A 21,576-nucleotide genomic window follows, 5' to 3' on the forward strand; every position below is an offset into this window, starting at 1 on the left:
TAAACGAGGTTGTAAATTAGGGGTGTTCATATCACTCGAGAATTCGACCAACTCAACCATCTCAAACCGTAAAAAGGTTGGGTAATGTTAGATCTTTTTTCAACTTGGATCGGGTTGAATTTTTTAAAATAAAAAATTGGGGTCGGTTCACAAATTGACTTTTTCTTATCGAGTCAACCTGATCATCCCGAAAATAGGGTAACAATTCAACTCAACCCTTAAGATTAGTACAAAGATTAAGAATATTTAGTATCAGTGGTGCGCAACGTAAATATTATAAATGATGTCATGTATGTCTTATAATTTTATACCTTAGTCATCCCGTCAATTTCGATAATTTTTACGGAGGTATTTATTTGAAATAAATTAAGTTTTATATAATTTATTTATTTAATTATGTTGGAAGTCAATGATTTTGACTTTGTCCAACAAATAATAGTTGGTCAAAGAAATTTTTCGTAGTCATTTGCTAATTAATGATAATATTTAAATTATAGAAAAGGCATATTTAAAGGACGAAAATAAAAATAAAATAAATAAATAAATAATAAATAAAAAAAACCGACACCGACAAACTTGGGAGAATCAACTTGAATTATATTTGTCGGTTTTGCTTTTTTATTTTTATTTTTAAAATTATTTATTAAATTCAAATTAATTTTGGTATTTATTATTATTTTTAAAAAATATATATATTTATGTTTAGCCTTTGTTTTGGTCAACAACTGACCCAATTAGTCATCTTATTAGGTGTGAATCCTTCCACTATTGGTCAACAAAAAGTAGCATTCACTAGACAAAAATTCTCGATTGAACGGGTAACAGAGAAAGGAGTGGGAGATTTCTTCCTATGAGCTAAGCGGGGTTGGAGATTATATCCCTCGTCCCAATCTCCGTCTCGATCTCATCTCCGGGTTGTCATCGCTCAATCACACTTCCTTTTCTACTAAATGGTTGCTTAGGGACCTTAGCGTACGATCTAGGTTGTTTCCCTCTCGACTGTATACGAAATTTTCTTGGGGTTGGTAAGGTGAAATGGGGTCACCTTAGCTCATTGAGCACTCTACCTCGAGCCATCGACATCATCTATTAAGTGTGAAAGTTATGTTATAATATTGAAATAGGAGGTAGGTTTTCCCGTCCCTATCCCGCCTCGTGGACACCTCTATCGACTTTTCTCTTACACGTCCTATGCTTACCAATAAATCAATTCACGCTCGTGAATGACTAGTTTTTTCTCGATCGTTTTAACATTTTCTTCTTTGAAATCAAACATTGAACAAAAAAAATTACAAGGGAGTAAAAAATGAACAAGTGACCAAATATCCACATGGTTGAAGACCATAAACAATGATGAATAATTACAGACTCCCCCAATGATACTCACCAAACCAACCTTATTCCCTCATACATTTGCCAACCATTGCAACAACTCACTGTAAATAAACTCATAAATTCAAAGGAATACAAGTTTGCTAGCGACCGACCCGATCATAACATGACGTTGCCATATTTACACATGATCCTGCAGCACATCCCCGAAAACTATACGTCTCGAGCTGTTTTCCTCGCCGTTTGGAATGTGTTTAGTTCACTTATCAGTTTTGTGATCTGGGTTTTGCAGCTTTTGAGTCACCTCTTGATATCGGCTTCGGTTCAACGGTCGCTTTGCCAGTCGAGTTTCTCACCGTTCGGTTTTGACTACCAGGATCTGCAATTGTTCGATCAAATGTAGATCAAGAAGTTGCTCGAGTCATATAGGATTCTTTGGTTCATTCAGAAAGGTTTAACGCTAACTACAACCAATTGAAAAGACTTTGGAGGACCTAATGATAACGTCAAATATCACACAACAGACATAAGCATGCATTTAGAATGTGAGACTATTGTCCTCTTTGGGGTTTCCCTTTAAGAAACGCGTCTGCAAGGGAGAAGTTTTCACACCCTTATAAAGAATGCTTCGTTCTCCTCCCTGATCGATGTAGGATTTCATAATCTACCCCTCTTTAGGATCCAACGTCCTCGTTGGCATTCATTCTCCTCTCCAGTCGATGTGGGATCTCACAATCCACTCTCTTTTAGGGCCCAACATACTAACTGGCACTCGTTCCTCTCTCCAATCAACGTGGGATCTCACAATCCACCCCCTTTGAGGTCCAATGTCCTTGTTGGCACACCGCCCCAGACAGATACCATTTGTAACAGCCCAAACCCACCACTAACAGATATTACCCTCTTTGGGCTTTCCCTTTCAAGCTTCCCCTCAAAGTTTTTGAGGTCCAATGTCCTTGTTGGCACACCGCCCCAGACAGATACCATTTGTAACAGCCCAAGCCCACCACTAACAGATATTATCCTCTTTGGGCTTTCCCTCTCAAGCTTCCCCTCAAAGTTTTTGAGGTCCAATGTCCTTGTTGGCACACGGCCCTAGACAGATACCATTTGTAACAGCCCAAGCCCACCACTAACAGATATTATCCTCTTTGGGCTTTCCCTTTCAAGCTTCCCCTCAAAGTTTTTAAAATGCATCTACTAGAGGGAGGTTTCCACACCCTTATAAAGAATGTTTCGTTCCCCTTTTCAACTGATGTGCGATCTCACAATCCACCCCTCCTCGGAGCCCAGCATCCTCGCTAGCACTCGTTCCCCTCTCTAATAAATGTAGGATCTCACGAAAAGAGTAAGTAAACTCACCATTATTAGGCAGGGATAATCGCTTCTTTGCATTTTTTACCAATGGTGCGGATCTCTCTTTCGGGTTGCTACGTGATCTTAAACCGGTATCTACTTTAGGTTTGACTTGTTCAAGTGGCCTCTCAGGTGCAAGTTTATGCTTGAGCTTTTGAACCTGTGCACTGGATACCTCTACAATGCCAGCTGACTTAGTCGGGGACGACGAACCACATCCATCAGAATGCGAGGCAGCGGTTCTTTGGCTCGAGAGGTTTGGTTGATCAGTCACTAAGTTTGTTTTCTTGCCAGTAGTTTGTATATGAGATTTAGTGTTACTTTTGCCCTCAGCTGATCCGTTCTCACGAATCATCACTCCGTCTTTGAGATTGATGTCGAGAAAGCGGTTTTCCCACGGACGAACAGCCATCCATCTTTCCAACCAGTTCCAACCCCAGCTGTTTTTATCTGGCTCAAACTGGAACAGGGCAGCCTGTTGTCTTGTTCCTGCTTGCCACTGAAGATGAGAGGAAATTCATCAGAGCTATACATCGAACATAAATTTTGAAGTAAAATCAGAAAAAACAGGTTAAAATGAATATTGGCACGTGCTTGAGTTTTGTTATAATTAGGCTTCCAATGTATTGTGAACAAAGAAAACAAAGGATGAATTATCTTGTTGTGAGATCCCACAACGGACGGGGAGGAAAACGAAACATTCTTTATAAGCTAACATATGCATTTTAAAAACTTTGAGGGGAAGCCTGAAAGGGAAAGCCTAAAGAGGATATTATCTGCTAGTGGTGGACTTGGGCGGTTACAAATGGTATCAGAGCCAGACACTGGACGGTGTGCCAGCGAGGACACTGGACCCCAAAGGAGGTGTGGATTTTGAGATCCCATGTGGATTGGAGAAAGGAACGAGTGCTAGCGAGGACGTTGAGCCCCGAAGGGAGTGGATTGTGAGATCCCACATCATTCAGGGAGTTGAACGGAGCATTCTTTATAAAGTATGAAAACCTCTCCCTAACAGACGTGTTTTAAAAACCTTGAGGGAAAGCCCAAAAAGGACAACATCATCTGCTAGTGGTGGGCCTGGGCTGTTACCAATTGGTATCAGAGACAAACACCAGGTGGTGCGCCAGCGAGAACGCTGGCCCCTAAAGGAGGGTGGATTGTGAGACCCCACATCGATCGGAGAGAGAAACAAGTGTCAGTGAGAACGCTAGGCCCGAAAGGAGGTGGATTGTGAGATCCCACATCGATTGGAGAGGGGAACGAGTGCCAACGAAGACGCTGGACCTTGAAGGGGGTGCATTGTGAGATCCCACATCGGTCGGGGAGGAGAACGAAACATTCTTTATAAGAGTGTGGAAACCTCTCCCTAGCAGACACGTTTTAAAAACCTTGAGGGAAAACTCTAAAGGGAAACCCCAAAAAGGACAATATCTGCTAGCGGTGGGTCTGGACTATTACAACCTAAGTCTTTTACGAAGAAACCCGTCTTTTAACTCAATGAGACAAGAGATTTAAAAGAACAAAATTGTTCTACCTGATGAGCCAGAGCATATGCCATGGCTCTCTCACGCTTAGCAGCAGCCTCCTGCCTTTTTAACAATTTTGCTTGAATTTCTTCAACAGATCCAACAGTGTCGCACCAACCATCCTGTACAATAGGCACAATCATTAAGAGTCTCACAGAAAGCATTTGGCGATCAATTGTGCAATATTGTGAGTTATTAAAAAGGGAGACATAGTAGAAGCATCTAAAAGTGGTCGGTGGTCGTCCCATTATATTCATGTAACAGCCCAAATCCACCACTAACAGGTATTGTCCGCTTTGGCCCGTTACGTATCGCCGTCAGTCTCACAGTTTTAAAATGCGTCTACTAGGGAGAGGTTTCCATACTCTTATACGGAATGTTTCGTTCCCCTCTCCAACTGATGTGGGATCTCACAATCCACCCCTTTTAAGGGTCCAACATCCTCACTAGCACATCTGATATCATTTGTAACAGCCCAAACCACCACTAACATATACGGTCTGTTTTGGCCCGTTACGTATCGCCATCAGCCTCACAGTTTTAAAACACGTCTGCTAGGAAAGGTTTACACACCCTTATAAGGAATGTTGCGTTCCCCTCTCCAACCGATGTGGGATCTCACAATCCACCCCTTTTAAGGGTCCAACACCCTCACTAGCACATCGCCCGGTGTCTAACTCTGATACCATTTGTAACAGCCCAAGCCCACCACTAACAGATACTGTCTGTTTTGGCCCGTTACGTATCGTCGTCAACCTCACAGTTTTAAAACGCGTCTGCTAGGAGAGATTTACACACCCTTATAAGGAATGTTGCTTTTCCCTCTCCAACCAATGTGGGATCTCACAATCCACCCCTTTTGGGGACTCAGCATCCTCGCTGACACATCGTCCGGTATTTGGCTTTGATACCATTTGTAACAGCCCAAGCCTACCACTAACGGATACTGTCCGTTTTGGCCCGTTACGTATCGCTGTCAGTCTCACAGTTTTAAAATGTGTTTGCTAGGAAGAGGTTTACATACCCGTATAAGGAATGTTGTGTTCCACTCTCCAACCGATGTGGAATCTCACAATCTACCCCTTTTGGAAGTCCAGCGTCCTCGCTGGCATATCGCCCGGTGTCTGGCTTTGATACCGTTTCTAATAACCCAAGCCCACCGCTAACAAATGTTGTCTGCTTAACCCCATTATGTATCACTGTCAGCCTCACGATTTTAAAACGCATTTGCTAGGGAGAGGTTTCCACATCCTTACAAGGAATGCTTCGTTCCGCTCTCCAACCAATGAGGTATCTCACATAGTCTAACTTCAAAGTGGAAACATTTAGAAGTGCACATACAAGTATAAATGTTATATACTTCGAAATCTTACAAAAACATTGCTTATTTCTTACTTCAATTTCTCGAACTCGAGCTTGGTTTTCAATTTGTTGTTGAAGTTTTTGTTGTGCGGTCTCACTTTCCAATGCAATACGTACATGCCTTGCTCGAACACGAGCCTGAACTCTCACTAAAGCTTGCATACAGCGTAGAGTTATTGCAGCTTGTTTCCTGACAGCATGACCTCTGACAAGAGCTTGAAGTCTAACCAATCCCTTGAGAGCTCGGAGAGCTCTTCTAGCCTGAAAGATAATGAGAAGAATATTCACATGAAAGAGTTTAGATTTATAAACTACAAAATCAAGAATAAGAAAAGGCATGCATCTACAAATTATAAGGTGTACGGGGCAGCAAGAGTCCCGTGCTCAAAACATTGACCACAACCTATTTCAAAAGCCCACCGCTAACAGATATTGTCCGCTTCGGCCCGTTACGTATCGTCGTCAGCCTCACGGTTTTAAAAACGAGTCTATTAAGGGGCTCAACGTCCTCGCTAACACACCGCTTGGTGCCTAGCTCTAATACCATTTGTAATAGCCCAAGCCCACCACTAGCAGATATTGTACGTTTTAGCCCGTTACGTATCACCATCAGCCTCACAGTTTTAAAATGCGTCTATTAGGGAGAGATTTCCACACTCTTATAAGGAATGTTTTGTTTCCCAACGGGCCAAAGTGGACAATATCTGTTAGTGGTGGGCTTGGACTGTTACAAATGGTATCAAAGCCAGGTTACCGAGTGGTGTGCTAGTGAGGACACTAGCCCCCCAAGGGCACTAGAATGTGAGATCCCACGTCGGTTGGAGAGGGGAACAAAGCATTCCTTATAAGGGTGTGGAAACCTCTCCCTAGCAGACGCGTTTTAAAACGGTGAGGTTGATAGTGATACATAATGGGGTAAAGCAGACAATATCTGTTAGCGGTGGGCTTGGACTGTTACAAATGATATCAAAGCCAGGTTACCGGGCGGTGTGCCAGTGAGGACGCTAGCCCCTCAAGGGGAGCAAAATGTGAGATCCCACATCGGTTGGAGAGGGGAATTTTAAAACCATAAGGTTGACAGCAAAACGTAAAAGGCTAAAGCGTACAATATCTACTAGCGGTAAGCTTGGGATGTTATCCTTTAGTTTAACTTGACCTCCCTCTTCAACAACTATGCTTTAAGAAACTTTACATAAAATGAATTGAAGAAAAGTAACGCGAAAAATAGGCGAAAAACACGAATAAATTAGTACTAGCAATACCAGAAATCCTCGAAACATGGTTTGGATGCGTATCGCGGCCTGTTCTTCTATATCGTTGTGTTGATTATGCAATGCATCATATGTTTGAAGTGAATCAGAAGGAATAGAAGCTGTTCCTGGATCTGAAAGAGCATTGGACTCTTCAACAAATGGTGTAAAATTCGAGTTAAACTCGTGCTGAAGTTTATCTGCATCGATATCAACAGAATGCTTTCTCCGATGCCAAAACTTGTTGGTAGCTGTCCTCTGTATGATCAAAGGAAAGACATAAAGAGGATATTCGAACGTCGAAGTATCGTGAATAGCACCGTTCCATGCACGACATAGAGAGAAGATATAGAATATTTCAATCCGTTCGCAAGAAGAAGAAAAAGTCATGAAACTAATTGAAGACTCAGCCATTTGCCTTCAAAAAGAAAGATTAAGGTTCAATTACTGTAATGGTCCAAGCTCACCACTAGTAGATATTGTCCTCTTTGTACTTTTCCTTTCGGACTTTCCCTCAAAGTTTTTAAAATGCGTTTGCTTGGGAGAGGTTTCCACACCCTTATAAAAAGTGTATCGTTCTCCTCCCCAATCGATGTGGGATCAAGATCCACCCCTTCGAGGCCCAACGTCCTTGTTGGCACACCACCTCGTGTCCACCCCCCTTCGGGGCCTAGCCTTCTCGCGGGCACATTGCCTAATGTCTGGCTCTGATACCATTTGTAATAGCCCAAGCCACCGCTAACAGATATTGTCCTCTTTGGGCTTTCCCTCTTTTCCTCTGGGGCTTCCCCTCAAGGTTTTTAAAACGAGTCTGCTAGGGAGAGGTTTCCACACCCTTATAAAGAGTGTTTCGTTCTCCTCCCCAATCGATGTGGAATCTCACAATCCACCCCCCTTCGGGGCCTAGCCTCCTCGCTGGCACATTGCCAGATGTCTGGCTCTGATACCATTTGTAATAACCCAAGCCCACCGCTAACGAATATTGTCCTCTTTCGGTTTTCCATTTCGAGCTTCCCCTCAAGGTTTTTAAAACGCATCTGCTAGGGAGAGGTTTCCACACCCTTATAAAGGAGTATTTCGTTCTCCTCCCCAACCGATGTAGGATCTCACAATCCACCCCCCTTCAGGGCCCAGCATCCTCACTGACACTCGTTCCTTTCTCCAGTCGGTCGATGTGGGATCTCAAGGGAACTTGCTATCAAAAAGAAATTATCTTTTCGAAGTAATTGTTCATGTGTCTAACAAAAGTTGAAGGTCTAAAGTTTAGGTATCAATTAGCTTCATTTCACACAAGGAATCATTAAATTCAAAGTTACAAGTAAAAGTATCTTCCTCAGGGTTGCAACCAAAAGATAAAGCCATAGAAACTCGAATCGAACATCAATGAGAAGGGTATAGAATTATAGATACCGTGTTTTCATCGTGTTCTGATGACTGAGATTTTTCTGACTTCTTCGAACCAACTAACGCTTTGAACCATTTTCCTGAAACTCCCATGGTGCATTCAACAGCGTCGAACAAGAACAGAACAACAGCTAGAAACTGTCGTTCAAAGAGAATGTGTCAGGAAAGACAACCAGAGAGTAAATACTGCAGAACGAAAAATAGATCGTTACAAATATGAATAAAGTTTCGTCGAGGAACGATATTTTGCAAAGAAATTCCAACACAAAGACTAAAAAAATAGGTGCATAGGCCGATCTATGACCGTCAATGTAACAACTCAAGCCCACCACTAGCAGATATTGTCCTCTTTGGGGTTTTCCTTTCAGGTTTCCGCTCAAGGTTTTTAAAATGCATCTACTAGGGAGAGGTTTCCACACCCTTATAAAGAATGTTTCGTTCTCCTCCCCAACCGATGTGGGATCTCACAATCCACCCCCCTTCTGGGCTCAGCTTCCTTGCTAGCACTCGTGCCCTTCTTCAATCGATGTGGAACCCCCAGTGTCCTTACTGGCACACTACCTCGTGTCCACCCTTTTCGGGGCTCAACCTTCTCGATTGCATATCACCCAATGTCTGACTTTGATACCATTTGTAATGGCCCAAGCCCACCACCAGTAAATATTGTTCTCTTTCGGCTTTCCCTTCCAAGCTTCCCCCTAAGGTTTTTAAAACACGTCTGCTAGGGAGAGGTTTCCACACCCTTATAAAGAATGTTTCGTTCTCCTCTCCAACCGATGTGAGATCTCACATACATCGACCGATCTGTGATCGTCAAACTTCTAGATTGAATCCAAGAAGTGATTTTGTGCCAAATGAACAAATGGAAACAGCAGCAAGCCAATAACAAGCATGATATTCAATATCTTGGACAATTATATGTGAACTTCTCACCACATGGACCAAATGTTCTTTAAAAAAAATTGAAGTTACTATGAAAGGACACTAACCTCAACAATCCAGGTTCACCCACCTTTCGACTTCGATATCAAATCGCTATTCCACGGAGTTATTTAACTTCATTTCAGTCACACAACAAGCAAATTCCCAGATTTCTTGCAACCTACAGAGAGCAAAAAAAGATGAAAATCACCATTAAAAACATTCCCACCACGATGCAGATCAAGAAGCCAAAGATCCAGCTAACTGCCAACATAAGAACATAAGAACACTACCAACATCAAGAAAAACACAAACAAGAACACATCACTTACAGAAACATAAGCCTCCAGCTATTAGAGATAAAAACTCACGACATTATGAATTTAAATGCAAATGGACAACAGTCAAGAACATGACACAAGACATCTATGTCCTCCAAACACTTACAAATGGAAAACTTCATAGACATATATCAATGGTAGCTCCAGTTCTGAAAGGATAATACAGAGGCGTGGATTGTTCTTAAGCACATTCATAAGGAATCAGAACAAATAAAGAAACCCCCAGTAGACTTAAGAACACCTAGAACTCTAAAACACAACCCATATTAAAACCCTAAATGCAACTTATAGCAGCAGATCAGCACAAATTAGAGCCCAAATAAGGCAAATTCATCGAAGAACTCAGCTCATAGTGAGTGGAAGGGAGTGAAAGAACAAGAAAGTCAATGAGGGAAGTGGAGGGGGAAGGGGGAAGATACCTTAGGAGCCGTCTGATCCATCAATCAGTCAAAATGAGTCAAACCCAACTCAGTTCAATCATTTGGGTCACCAAAAAATTTCAATTTGGATGAAGATATCTATCCACCAGCCATCATCTGTTACAGCAAAACAAGGACCGTCATCTTAAACCTGATAAAAAGGAGTGAACCAGTGAGAAGGACAACGTGAGAAGAAATTAAAGAACAAAAAAAAACCGCTCGAGGAAATTGAACGACGTCGTTCGAGGGGGAGTGGAGGATCGAGGATGTCCCATCGTAATGAATTGGGGTGAGGGCCCACGCCACCCTTCATGATTGGACGCGCGTTTGAACAAAGTGTTGTCCTTTTTGTTTTTTTATTATCTCAACCAATTTGTTCTTATTATTATTTTTTTTTTGTATCACAAAAAGAAATTATTTTAAAAATGATTAGTTACGTGTCTTGAATTGGGTTAGGTGAGTTGATTCTAACGGTGTAAAGTTTTTAATTTATTTAATTGAATTCTATGCCGTCAATGAATAAATAATCCTCAACAAATAGGTCGGACTTCTTATAATCCTCAACAAACCATTTGTTACTCGAGAAATTTGACTCACTTTCAAAATTATTGTGTTTGAGCTTAACTTTGTGTACACAAATGGTTCTATCGCCCATTGTCTTTGTCTCACAAGCTTTTCTTCACTTGTTACTACTACCATCACCTCTATGCACGCTAACTAAGTATAGTTACAACCACGCTAAGAAAAAAGTTGATTGTAACCTTCACATATAGTTAGACAAGACGGTTAAGAAAAGAGTATGATTGTTTCACATATAGTTAGACAAAGCGACTAAGAAAAGAGTAGATTGTAATCTAGTTAAACAAAGCGGCTAAGAAAACAGTAGATTGTAACTGATTATAACCTTCGGACAAGACAGCAAGAAAAGAGTAGATTGCAACATTCACATATAGTTAGACAAGACGGCTAAGAAAAGAGTAGATTGTAACCTTCACATATAGTTAAACAAGACGGTTAAGAAAAGAGTAGATTGTAACCTTCACATATAAGTAGACAAGGCGGAGACTCTCAACTCACATCTATCCGACCATGTGAAGGCAAAGATAGACCAAGTATTATAATGCAAGCAACTAAGAAAGACAAGATTATCTAACACACAAAGAAAGATGTATATTGAAACCAAGATGAAACATATAAGATTGTTAAAGAAACATGATAAAGATAAAAGTCAAAATTCTAAAAGTTCACTATTCGAGAACGAGGTAAACTCAATCAGATTGAACTCTTTTACTCTCGAGAACGAGGTAAACTCAATCACTACTTCACGAACTTGATTGAACTCTCTTACTCTCCTGTAACACAAGACGAAAGCAAGACAAGAAAGAAGACTAAAGGAAGGGAGCCTCTCGATTCATTCTCCTTTCCTGTGTTTGAACTTCTTGAAGTTCGACATATCTAGAGCTAAAGAACCATACCAAATATGTCTCAAAAATATGAGGTTAAGACTCTCCAAGACTCTCCAACACCCATCACCAACACCCACCACCCATGGGTTGTATGACCTAAATACAACCACCCTTCAACTTAGATGACAAGCTATGCACTCCACCCTTCAGAGTAAACGTTTAGTTCTTGGGCAAACAATAGCTCTGTCTACATCATTGGCTGACATGCCAACCAATTAAGCATTAAGAAGGGGTCTACCACGAGGACGAATGAAGCTTGGCATGGAACCCAAGCACGGGAGTGAGCGCGAACATTAACAAGAAATTGATCCGAGACATCTATGTGTGTGTGTCCCTTTTCGTGGTCAAATATAAGAAGGCCTAGCAAGAAGGTAGGAATTACAAGAGCACTTGTAATTATATAATAAAATAGAAGTTCACATATATCAGACCCCGTTGATTTATGTATTGTATCAGTAACGGCATCCGGAATATGAGAAATTCCAAACAAAAAACTGCCATTAACAAGGTGGAGTTCATCAACCATCAATCCCCAAACAACCCTAACATTTAGTGATCTCTGGTTTGGTTAAATTTCAGCTTAAAAGAGGATCGGATCCGATCCAATCCGATCACTGCTGGGCACACTGCACGCGCTGTGCGCCACCAGGCATGTCATCATCGTCCTCATAGGCCTCCGCCTGTGCTTGCTGCTGCTTCCGCCGCATCTCCTCTTCGATGTTGACATCATACATTGTTGTCTCCTCGCACTCGTCCAGCTCCATGTCGGTCAGTTGGGATGATGGCTTTGGTGGCAAGACAGTTACCAAAGCTTTAATCTGTTCTGGGCTCAAGGAATCAGGGAAATCTACACTGAAATGGATGTAGAGCTTCCCCTTCATGAATGGCCTCTGGTACATCGGCATTCCCTCGTCGTTGATGGCCTTGAATGAATCTGGTGTTCCATACACAAAAGGGGTTCCCAAAACTCAGTAGGGGAAAGTAGAAACAAAACTTAAAAGACACCTCAAGGATTATCTTATTAAGCCCATCCAAGAATTCGAACCCGCGATCATTTAACAAGGGTTGCTAAATCGCAAGCCTTAGCCAACAGGGTTCGAATTCAAAACCATGAATCGCAAGCCTTAGACAACCCGCGATCATTGAACACGTGTTGCTCGATCGCAAGCCTTAGACAACCCGCGATCATTGAACACGTGTTGCTCGATCGCAAGCCTTAGCCAACAGGGCTCAAATTCAAACCCCCTTGGACAACAGGGCTCAAATTCAAACCCCCTTGGACAAACAGGGCTAGAATCCGAACCCCCTTAGAATCCGAACCCACGATCATTGAACACGTGTTGCTGGATCGCAAGCCTTAGCCAACAGGGTTAGAATTCGAACCCAGGATCGTTAAACACGTGTTGCTGGATCGCAAGCCTTAGCCAACAGGGTTGTTCCTAGGGGTCTAGGGTGTTCAACTAGTACTAAATCACATCAGCTAATGGGCAAAACTAAACACAGAATTATATTGCCAGTGATTCAAACTCAGAATCTTCTTCTATAATATTAAGTTTAAATAACACTAAACTAAAAGTTCAAGCGTGTAAATTAGAACAGATTCGATGCTCTGCTTACCAGGCTTCACAACTTCTCCAGGATTTGTTTTGATGAGAAGCTGTCTGCCATCCAAGTGAGTGAGAGCAAACTGGAAGCCACAGAGAGCTTCAGTGAGCGACAACGTGTGCTCCACAAACAAGTCCTCTCCCTTTCTCTTGAATCTTGGGTGCTCCTTTTGCTGAAGAACAAAGACTATATCTCCAGTGACAGTATCGGGCTGTTCAAACACAGAAACACAACCAATAAGTACCAACACAAAACCATTTCAACAGCTGAGAATGATTAATTCGCAACATACAGCTTCATCTGCTTCTCCAGGGAATGTAATTTTCTGTCCATTCTGCATACCCTTCTCCACAATAACTTCAAGAACCTTCTTCTCTTGAACAACTTTCTCTCCCTTGCATTGCGAACACCGGTCCTTGTCGCTGATCGTTTCTCCAGTGCCCTTGCATTCATTGCAAGGGTGCTGCATTTGCTGGATCATCGACGGGCCAAGGTGCCGAATCGTGACCTTCATTCCAGTTCCTTGGCAGCTAGAACAGCTCATTGAAGCACCTGATTTTGATCCCTTGCTGGAACACCACCATCAACAAACATCAGCACCCAAGGCATGAATCTAAAAAATAATACTGAAAGGGATAGAAACAGGGCTAACCCATTGCATTTTGAGCAGATAACATTCCGCGACAGAGAGAGTTTCTTGGAAGTTCCAAGGTAAAGATCCTCAAGGGAGACCTTAAGGGGATGGACAACATCCTCTCCCCTTCTCTGGCGTCGGCCTCTGCTGCTACCACCTGCATACGAACAATGGCACTTAAGATTTTTCTTCTATAATACGGAATAACAGAAATGCTTCACTCCTTGCATAATGTTCATGGTCCTCTCCATCAATTCTCGCCCACCAGATCCAATTTCGAAAGAACAGTAAGAAATCATTAAAACCCCTATTTGGTTTATGCATGTTTTGGGAGTAAACTGAAGTGATTAAAACCATTTCAAAATCACTCTCAATCGTGTCTTCAATGATGATACAACCAAAACATTAGATTTTGTTCATAATACTCACCACCAAATGGACTTCCACCAAAGAAGGATTGGAAGATATCGAAGGGGTCATGACCACCTCCACCACCCATTCCTTCTTTAAGTGCGTCCTCACCATACTGATCATAGATCTCTCGCTTCTCAGGATCGCTAAGAACCTCATAAGCCTGAGCCAACTCTTTAAACTGCAATAAAAAACGACCTATTCCATCAGCATATGCGCAACGCATCACATCAAAAGTAGCTCAGACAATATAATGATCACTGTAAGAATCAACGGAAATCCAGGCTTAAGAGAAAATCAAATCACCGTAAACAAGAACCTCAAAAGTGGAAATTAGATTAAGAAAACACGGAAATATCAGTAGATTCCGAGCTCTGCTCACTTCACAGCCTCACAGCCACCACAGGAAATGGCGCTTGAGGAAGAAAAAAACCTTACGAAAATGGCAATTACAAAATCCATTGAGATTCGTATATTTCCAGATTATGGAGTTTCAGTATCAACGCTAGAATCATGATCGACGAAGAAAGGCACAAACAAAAACCATGAACATACAACAACATAACGAAAACACAGATTAATTGGGAGAAACTCCAAAAGAAGCAAAATCTTAACCTCATTAATCACTACCATTCCAACAAAATTCACAGTCAGATTCAATAGAAACTAAAAGAAAACAGACAATTCAAAACAAAATTCCCGTTACCTTCTCCGGATCACCACCCTTGTCAGGATGANCTCAAATTCAAACCCCCTTGGACAACAGGGCTCAAATTCAAACCCCCTTGGACAAACAGGGCTAGAATCCGAACCCCCTTAGAATCCGAACCCACGATCATTGAACACGTGTTGCTGGATCGCAAGCCTTAGCCAACAGGGTTAGAATTCGAACCCAGGATCGTTAAACACGTGTTGCTGGATCGCAAGCCTTAGCCAACAGGGTTGTTCCTAGGGGTCTAGGGTGTTCAACTAGTACTAAATCACATCAGCTAATGGGCAAAACTAAACACAGAATTATATTGCCAGTGATTCAAACTCAGAATCTTCTTCTATAATATTAAGTTTAAATAACACTAAACTAAAAGTTCAAGCGTGTAAATTAGAACAGATTCGATGCTCTGCTTACCAGGCTTCACAACTTCTCCAGGATTTGTTTTGATGAGAAGCTGTCTGCCATCCAAGTGAGTGAGAGCAAACTGGAAGCCACAGAGAGCTTCAGTGAGCGACAACGTGTGCTCCACAAACAAGTCCTCTCCCTTTCTCTTGAATCTTGGGTGCTCCTTTTGCTGAAGAACAAAGACTATATCTCCAGTGACAGTATCGGGCTGTTCAAACACAGAAACACAACCAATAAGTACCAACACAAAACCATTTCAACAGCTGAGAATGATTAATTCGCAACATACAGCTTCATCTGCTTCTCCAGGGAATGTAATTTTCTGTCCATTCTGCATACCCTTCTCCACAATAACTTCAAGAACCTTCTTCTCTTGAACAACTTTCTCTCCCTTGCATTGCGAACACCGGTCCTTGTCGCTGATCGTTTCTCCAGTGCCCTTGCATTCATTGCAAGGGTGCTGCATTTGCTGGATCATCGACGGGCCAAGGTGCCGAATCGTGACCTTCATTCCAGTTCCTTGGCAGCTAGAACAGCTCATTGAAGCACCTGATTTTGATCCCTTGCTGGAACACCACCATCAACAAACATCAGCACCCAAGGCATGAATCTAAAAAATAATACTGAAAGGGATAGAAACAGGGCTAACCCATTGCATTTTGAGCAGATAACATTCCGCGACAGAGAGAGTTTCTTGGAAGTTCCAAGGTAAAGATCCTCAAGGGAGACCTTAAGGGGATGGACAACATCCTCTCCCCTTCTCTGGCGTCGGCCTCTGCTGCTACCACCTGCATACGAACAATGGCACTTAAGATTTTTCTTCTATAATACGGAATAACAGAAATGCTTCACTCCTTGCATAATGTTCATGGTCCTCTCCATCAATTCTCGCCCACCAGATCCAATTTCGAAAGAACAGTAAGAAATCATTAAAACCCCTATTTGGTTTATGCATGTTTTGGGAGTAAACTGAAGTGATTAAAACCATTTCAAAATCACTCTCAATCGTGTCTTCAATGATGATACAACCAAAACATTAGATTTTGTTCATAATACTCACCACCAAATGGACTTCCACCAAAGAAGGATTGGAAGATATCGAAGGGGTCATGACCACCTCCACCACCCATTCCTTCTTTAAGTGCGTCCTCACCATACTGATCATAGATCTCTCGCTTCTCAGGATCGCTAAGAACCTCATAAGCCTGAGCCAACTCTTTAAACTGCAATAAAAAACGACCTATTCCATCAGCATATGCGCAACGCATCACATCAAAAGTAGCTCAGACAATATAATGATCACTGTAAGAATCAACGGAAATCCAGGCTTAAGAGAAAATCAAATCACCGTAAACAAGAACCTCAAAAGTGGAAATTAGATTAAGAAAACACGGAAATATCAGTAGATTCCGAGCTCTGCTCACTTCACAGCCTCACAGCCACCACAGGAAATGGCGCTTGAGGAAGAAAAAAACCTTACGAAAATGGCAATTACAAAATCCATTGAGATTCGTATATTTCCAGATTATGGAGTTTCAGTATCAACGCTAGAATCATGATCGACGAAGAAAGGCACAAACAAAAACCATGAACATACAACAACATAACGAAAACACAGATTAATTGGGAGAAACTCCAAAAGAAGCAAAATCTTAACCTCATTAATCACTACCATTCCAACAAAATTCACAGTCAGATTCAATAGAAACTAAAAGAAAACAGACAATTCAAAACAAAATTCCCGTTACCTTCTCCGGATCACCACCCTTGTCAGGATGATTCTTGATAGCGGCCTTTTTGTAAGCCTTCTTCAAATCATCCTGCGACGCGTTCTTGGAGACTCCAAGGATCTCATAGTACCGCGTGTTGTCACTTTTCTTCGGAGCTCTTCCGAACATCCTCGCTTTCACTTCAGATGATTAAAAGCTTTTCCTTCAAATCGATTGAAACCCGATCGAAACTCAACTCCCCAATTTCGTGGAATCAAAGTTTGAGCGATGAAACGAAGGTTCTGAACACGTAAAGCTAATTTCTTCGTACTTTTACGTTCATTTGCTAGAGAATTCTGGTACAGACTAGGAGTTTATATAGAACAAAAGAGGTTATCAAATGGACGGCCGAGATTTAACGGGATCGTGCGCGTTCTACAAAGAAGCGTCTAGAATTCTCTACGCCTTTCTTTGTTCATCGCCAAATGTTGACCGTTGGATTGCTTCACTGCCACGTAGGTACTCTAGATGCTTCTTTTCTTTTGTGAACACCAATTTTGCTCTCTAAAATAAAAGTCATATTCAATTGTCTATATACATATGTATGTATATATATGTGTATATGTATGTATATATATGTGTATGTATATATACATTTATATGACTTGGTGAATTATGGTTTGGTTGGGTTAGATTTTTTTTGTTTGGATCGGATTGAATTTTTTGAAAGAAAAAAAAGGTTAGTTCGCAGATTAGACATGTTTTTTGTCGAGTCAACCCGACCAGCTCGATATTAAGCCAACCCAATTCAATTCTACTCTACCTTTAAAATAATGAAGGTAAAGAATATTTGACCTTCGATAATAAATGTACTCTACTCTACCTTTAATATAATGAAGGTAAAGAATTTTTTACCTTCGATAATAAATAAATTCTGTGTAAGTATTTAATATTTGAGTTTAATGAGGTTTTAGTTATTAATATAACATGTATTGTAGACTGGTATGATTTTTTAAAATAATTAAAATAAAAATCCGACAATCCAATCCAACCAAAAAGTAGAGGGTTAGGTTAGGTTGGATTGTGTACTGATACTCGAGTCACCAATTCAATTAACCTAAAATTTCAAGTTTGTCCCAAAAATGTATCTAACCCAACAAGTATACCAGATAAATATACCGAAAAAAAAAAAATAGAAAAAAACTATATCTAAAATAACATGTTTTTTTTTATATATAAAAATCTATTAGACACAAAATTAAAAATTATAAAATTTATTAAATATTTTTTAATATCAGATTTTGTTTTTTTTTTTTTCTTTTTGAAGGATACATTATTTTCAAAATTATTAATTTTTAACTATATACAAAATTTTATATTAGTTAAACAAACACATAAAAATATTAACTTTCAGACGGTTCTACCGAATTTGTGGAGTAATATTCAAATTAACAAATCTCGAACAAATTTGATGGTTTTTCATTTTACCACTTTAGTGAGATTGTGACGAGAAGGAGAATTAAAATTAGAAGTCCAATTTTCATTTTTTCGTACAACTTAATGCACATCTTAAAGTTTGTACTAAAGTTCGTCGAAGCTTTGACTTGTTAGAGCTCTATTGTGCTAGAAAATGAAAGTTCGCCCTTTCTAAAGTCCGTCTTGGTGTTTGGACCAAAGTTCGTCCAAACTTTGACCGATTGAAGCTACAGGGAGTTAGAAACTTAAAGTTCGTCTTTTCCTCACTCTATCTCAACGTTCGGTCCAATGTTCGTCCAAATTTTGAGGCTTAGAAACTTGGAGTTCGTCCTTTGAATAGTCCATCTCGACGTTTCAATCGAAGTTTGTCCGAACTTTGACCTGATGTTATAACATAACACTTCATAATCCTATACCCTCGGGACCCTAGAATGTTGCCTTATTCTAAAGTAGTTTTCCCATGGCTACAGAGAATTAGAAACTTAAAGTTCGTCTTTTTCTCACTCTATCTCGACGTTCGGTCCAATGTTCGTCCAAATTTTGAGGCTTAGAAACTTGGAGTTCGTCCTTTGAATAGTCCATCTCGACGTTTCAATCGAAGTTTGTCCGAACTTTGACCTGATGTTATAACATAACACTTCATAATCCTATACCGTCGGGACCCTAGAATGTTGCCTTATTCTAAAGTAGTTTTCCCATGGCTACAGAGAATTAGAAACTTAAAAGTTCGTCTTTTTCTCACTCTATCTCGACGTCCGGTCCAATGTTCATCCAAATTTTGAGGCTTAGAAACTTGAAGTTCGTCCATTGAATNTCAAAACAAAATTCCCGTTACCTTCTCCGGATCACCACCCTTGTCAGGATGATTCTTGATAGCGGCCTTTTTGTAAGCCTTCTTCAAATCATCCTGCGACGCGTTCTTGGAGACTCCAAGGATCTCATAGTACCGCGTGTTGTCACTTTTCTTCGGAGCTCTTCCGAACATCCTCGCTTTCACTTCAGATGATTAAAAGCTTTTCCTTCAAATCGATTGAAACCCGATCGAAACTCAACTCCCCAATTTCGTGGAATCAAAGTTTGAGCGATGAAACGAAGGTTCTGAACACGTAAAGCTAATTTCTTCGTACTTTTACGTTCATTTGCTAGAGAATTCTGGTACAGACTAGGAGTTTATATAGAACAAAAGAGGTTATCAAATGGACGGCCGAGATTTAACGGGATCGTGCGCGTTCTACAAAGAAGCGTCTAGAATTCTCTACGCCTTTCTTTGTTCATCGCCAAATGTTGACCGTTGGATTGCTTCACTGCCACGTAGGTACTCTAGATGCTTCTTTTCTTTTGTGAACACCAATTTTGCTCTCTAAAATAAAAGTCATATTCAATTGTCTATATACATATGTATGTATATATATGTGTATATGTATGTATATATATGTGTATGTATATATACATTTATATGACTTGGTGAATTATGGTTTGGTTGGGTTAGATTTTTTTTGTTTGGATCGGATTGAATTTTTTGAAAGAAAAAAAAGGTTAGTTCGCAGATTAGACATGTTTTTTGTCGAGTCAACCCGACCAGCTCGATATTAAGCCAACCCAATTCAATTCTACTCTACCTTTAAAATAATGAAGGTAAAGAATATTTGACCTTCGATAATAAATGTACTCTACTCTACCTTTAATATAATGAAGGTAAAGAATTTTTTACCTTCGATAATAAATAAATTCTGTGTAAGTATTTAATATTTGAGTTTAATGAGGTTTTAGTTATTAATATAACATGTATTGTAGACTGGTATGATTTTTTAAAATAATTAAAATAAAAATCCGACAATCCAATCCAACCAAAAAGTAGAGGGTTAGGTTAGGTTGGATTGTGTACTGATACTCGAGTCACCAATTCAATTAACCTAAAATTTCAAGTTTGTCCCAAAAATGTATCTAACCCAACAAGTATACCAGATAAATATACCGAAAAAAAAAAAATAGAAAAAAACTATATCTAAAATAACATGTTTTTTTTTATATATAAAAATCTATTAGACACAAAATTAAAAATTATAAAATTTATTAAATATTTTTTAATATCAGATTTTGTTTTTTTTTTTTTCTTTTTGAAGGATACATTATTTTCAAAATTATTAATTTTTAACTATATACAAAATTTTATATTAGTTAAACAAACACATAAAAATATTAACTTTCAGACGGTTCTACCGAATTTGTGGAGTAATATTCAAATTAACAAATCTCGAACAAATTTGATGGTTTTTCATTTTACCACTTTAGTGAGATTGTGACGAGAAGGAGAATTAAAATTAGAAGTCCAATTTTCATTTTTTCGTACAACTTAATGCACATCTTAAAGTTTGTACTAAAGTTCGTCGAAGCTTTGACTTGTTAGAGCTCTATTGTGCTAGAAAATGAAAGTTCGCCCTTTCTAAAGTCCGTCTTGGTGTTTGGACCAAAGTTCGTCCAAACTTTGACCGATTGAAGCTACAGGGAGTTAGAAACTTAAAGTTCGTCTTTTCCTCACTCTATCTCAACGTTCGGTCCAATGTTCGTCCAAATTTTGAGGCTTAGAAACTTGGAGTTCGTCCTTTGAATAGTCCATCTCGACGTTTCAATCGAAGTTTGTCCGAACTTTGACCTGATGTTATAACATAACACTTCATAATCCTATACCCTCGGGACCCTAGAATGTTGCCTTATTCTAAAGTAGTTTTCCCATGGCTACAGAGAATTAGAAACTTAAAGTTCGTCTTTTTCTCACTCTATCTCGACGTTCGGTCCAATGTTCGTCCAAATTTTGAGGCTTAGAAACTTGGAGTTCGTCCTTTGAATAGTCCATCTCGACGTTTCAATCGAAGTTTGTCCGAACTTTGACCTGATGTTATAACATAACACTTCATAATCCTATACCCTCGGGACCCTACAATGTTGCCTTATTCTAATGTAGTTTTCCCATGGCTACAGAGAATTAGAAACTTAAAGTTCGTCTTTTTGTCACTCTATCTCGACGTTCAGTCCAATGTTCGTCCAAATTTTGAGGCTTAGAAACTTGAAGTTCGTCCATTGAATNTCAAATCGATTGAAACCCGATCGAAACTCAACTCCCCAATTTCGTGGAATCAAAGTTTGAGCGATGAAACGAAGGTTCTGAACACGTAAAGCTAATTTCTTCGTACTTTTACGTTCATTTGCTAGAGAATTCTGGTACAGACTAGGAGTTTATATAGAACAA

The 21,576-nt window shown here is 40.1% G+C and overlaps 2 protein-coding genes across 10 annotated transcripts; both read right to left on the minus strand.

Moving 5' to 3' along the window:
• Positions 1-1,300: 1,300 nt before the first annotated feature.
• Positions 1,301-10,122, minus strand: LOC111780431 (protein IQ-DOMAIN 1-like). 7 transcript variants are annotated; one of them, XM_023660843.1, is made up of 8 exons: positions 9,912-10,122; positions 9,243-9,332; positions 8,237-8,416; positions 6,839-7,084; positions 5,610-5,837; positions 4,220-4,336; positions 2,695-3,187; positions 1,301-1,711 (listed from the first exon to the last, which is right to left on the minus strand). In XM_023660843.1, exons 3-8 carry the CDS (start codon positions 8,321-8,323, stop codon positions 1,599-1,601), a joined length of 1,284 nt encoding a protein of 427 aa, XP_023516611.1. In that variant the 5' UTR covers positions 8,324-8,416; positions 9,243-9,332; positions 9,912-10,122; the 3' UTR covers positions 1,301-1,598. The 7 variants fall into 7 exon arrangements, with proteins under 7 accessions (XP_023516611.1, XP_023516610.1, XP_023516607.1 ...); XM_023660842.1 differs by having other exon boundaries at positions 8,237-8,368; positions 9,912-10,121; XM_023660839.1 differs by having other exon boundaries at positions 8,237-8,368; positions 9,220-9,332; positions 9,912-10,121.
• Positions 10,123-11,745: 1,623 nt separating this feature from the next.
• On the minus strand, positions 11,746-21,542 carry LOC111779647 (dnaJ protein homolog). 3 transcript variants are annotated; one of them, XM_023659742.1, is made up of 7 exons: positions 21,431-21,542; positions 19,165-19,366; positions 16,205-16,367; positions 15,794-15,932; positions 15,434-15,710; positions 15,154-15,352; positions 11,746-12,311 (listed from the first exon to the last, which is right to left on the minus strand). In XM_023659742.1, the coding sequence occupies exons 2-7, from the start codon at positions 19,312-19,314 to the stop codon at positions 11,989-11,991; spliced, it is 1,251 nt and encodes a 416-aa protein (XP_023515510.1). In that variant the 5' UTR covers positions 19,315-19,366; positions 21,431-21,542; the 3' UTR covers positions 11,746-11,988. The 3 variants fall into 3 exon arrangements, with proteins under 3 accessions (XP_023515510.1, XP_023515509.1, XP_023515508.1); XM_023659741.1 differs by lacking the exon at positions 21,431-21,542 and having other exon boundaries at positions 19,165-19,480; XM_023659740.1 differs by lacking the exons at positions 19,165-19,366; positions 21,431-21,542 and adding an exon at positions 16,893-17,215.
• Positions 21,543-21,576: the final 34 nt, after the last annotated feature.

Source organism: Cucurbita pepo, chromosome LG18, assembly GCF_002806865.2.
Source record: "Cucurbita pepo subsp. pepo cultivar mu-cu-16 chromosome LG18, ASM280686v2, whole genome shotgun sequence".
Classification (NCBI taxonomy): domain Eukaryota; kingdom Viridiplantae; phylum Streptophyta; class Magnoliopsida; order Cucurbitales; family Cucurbitaceae; genus Cucurbita; species Cucurbita pepo.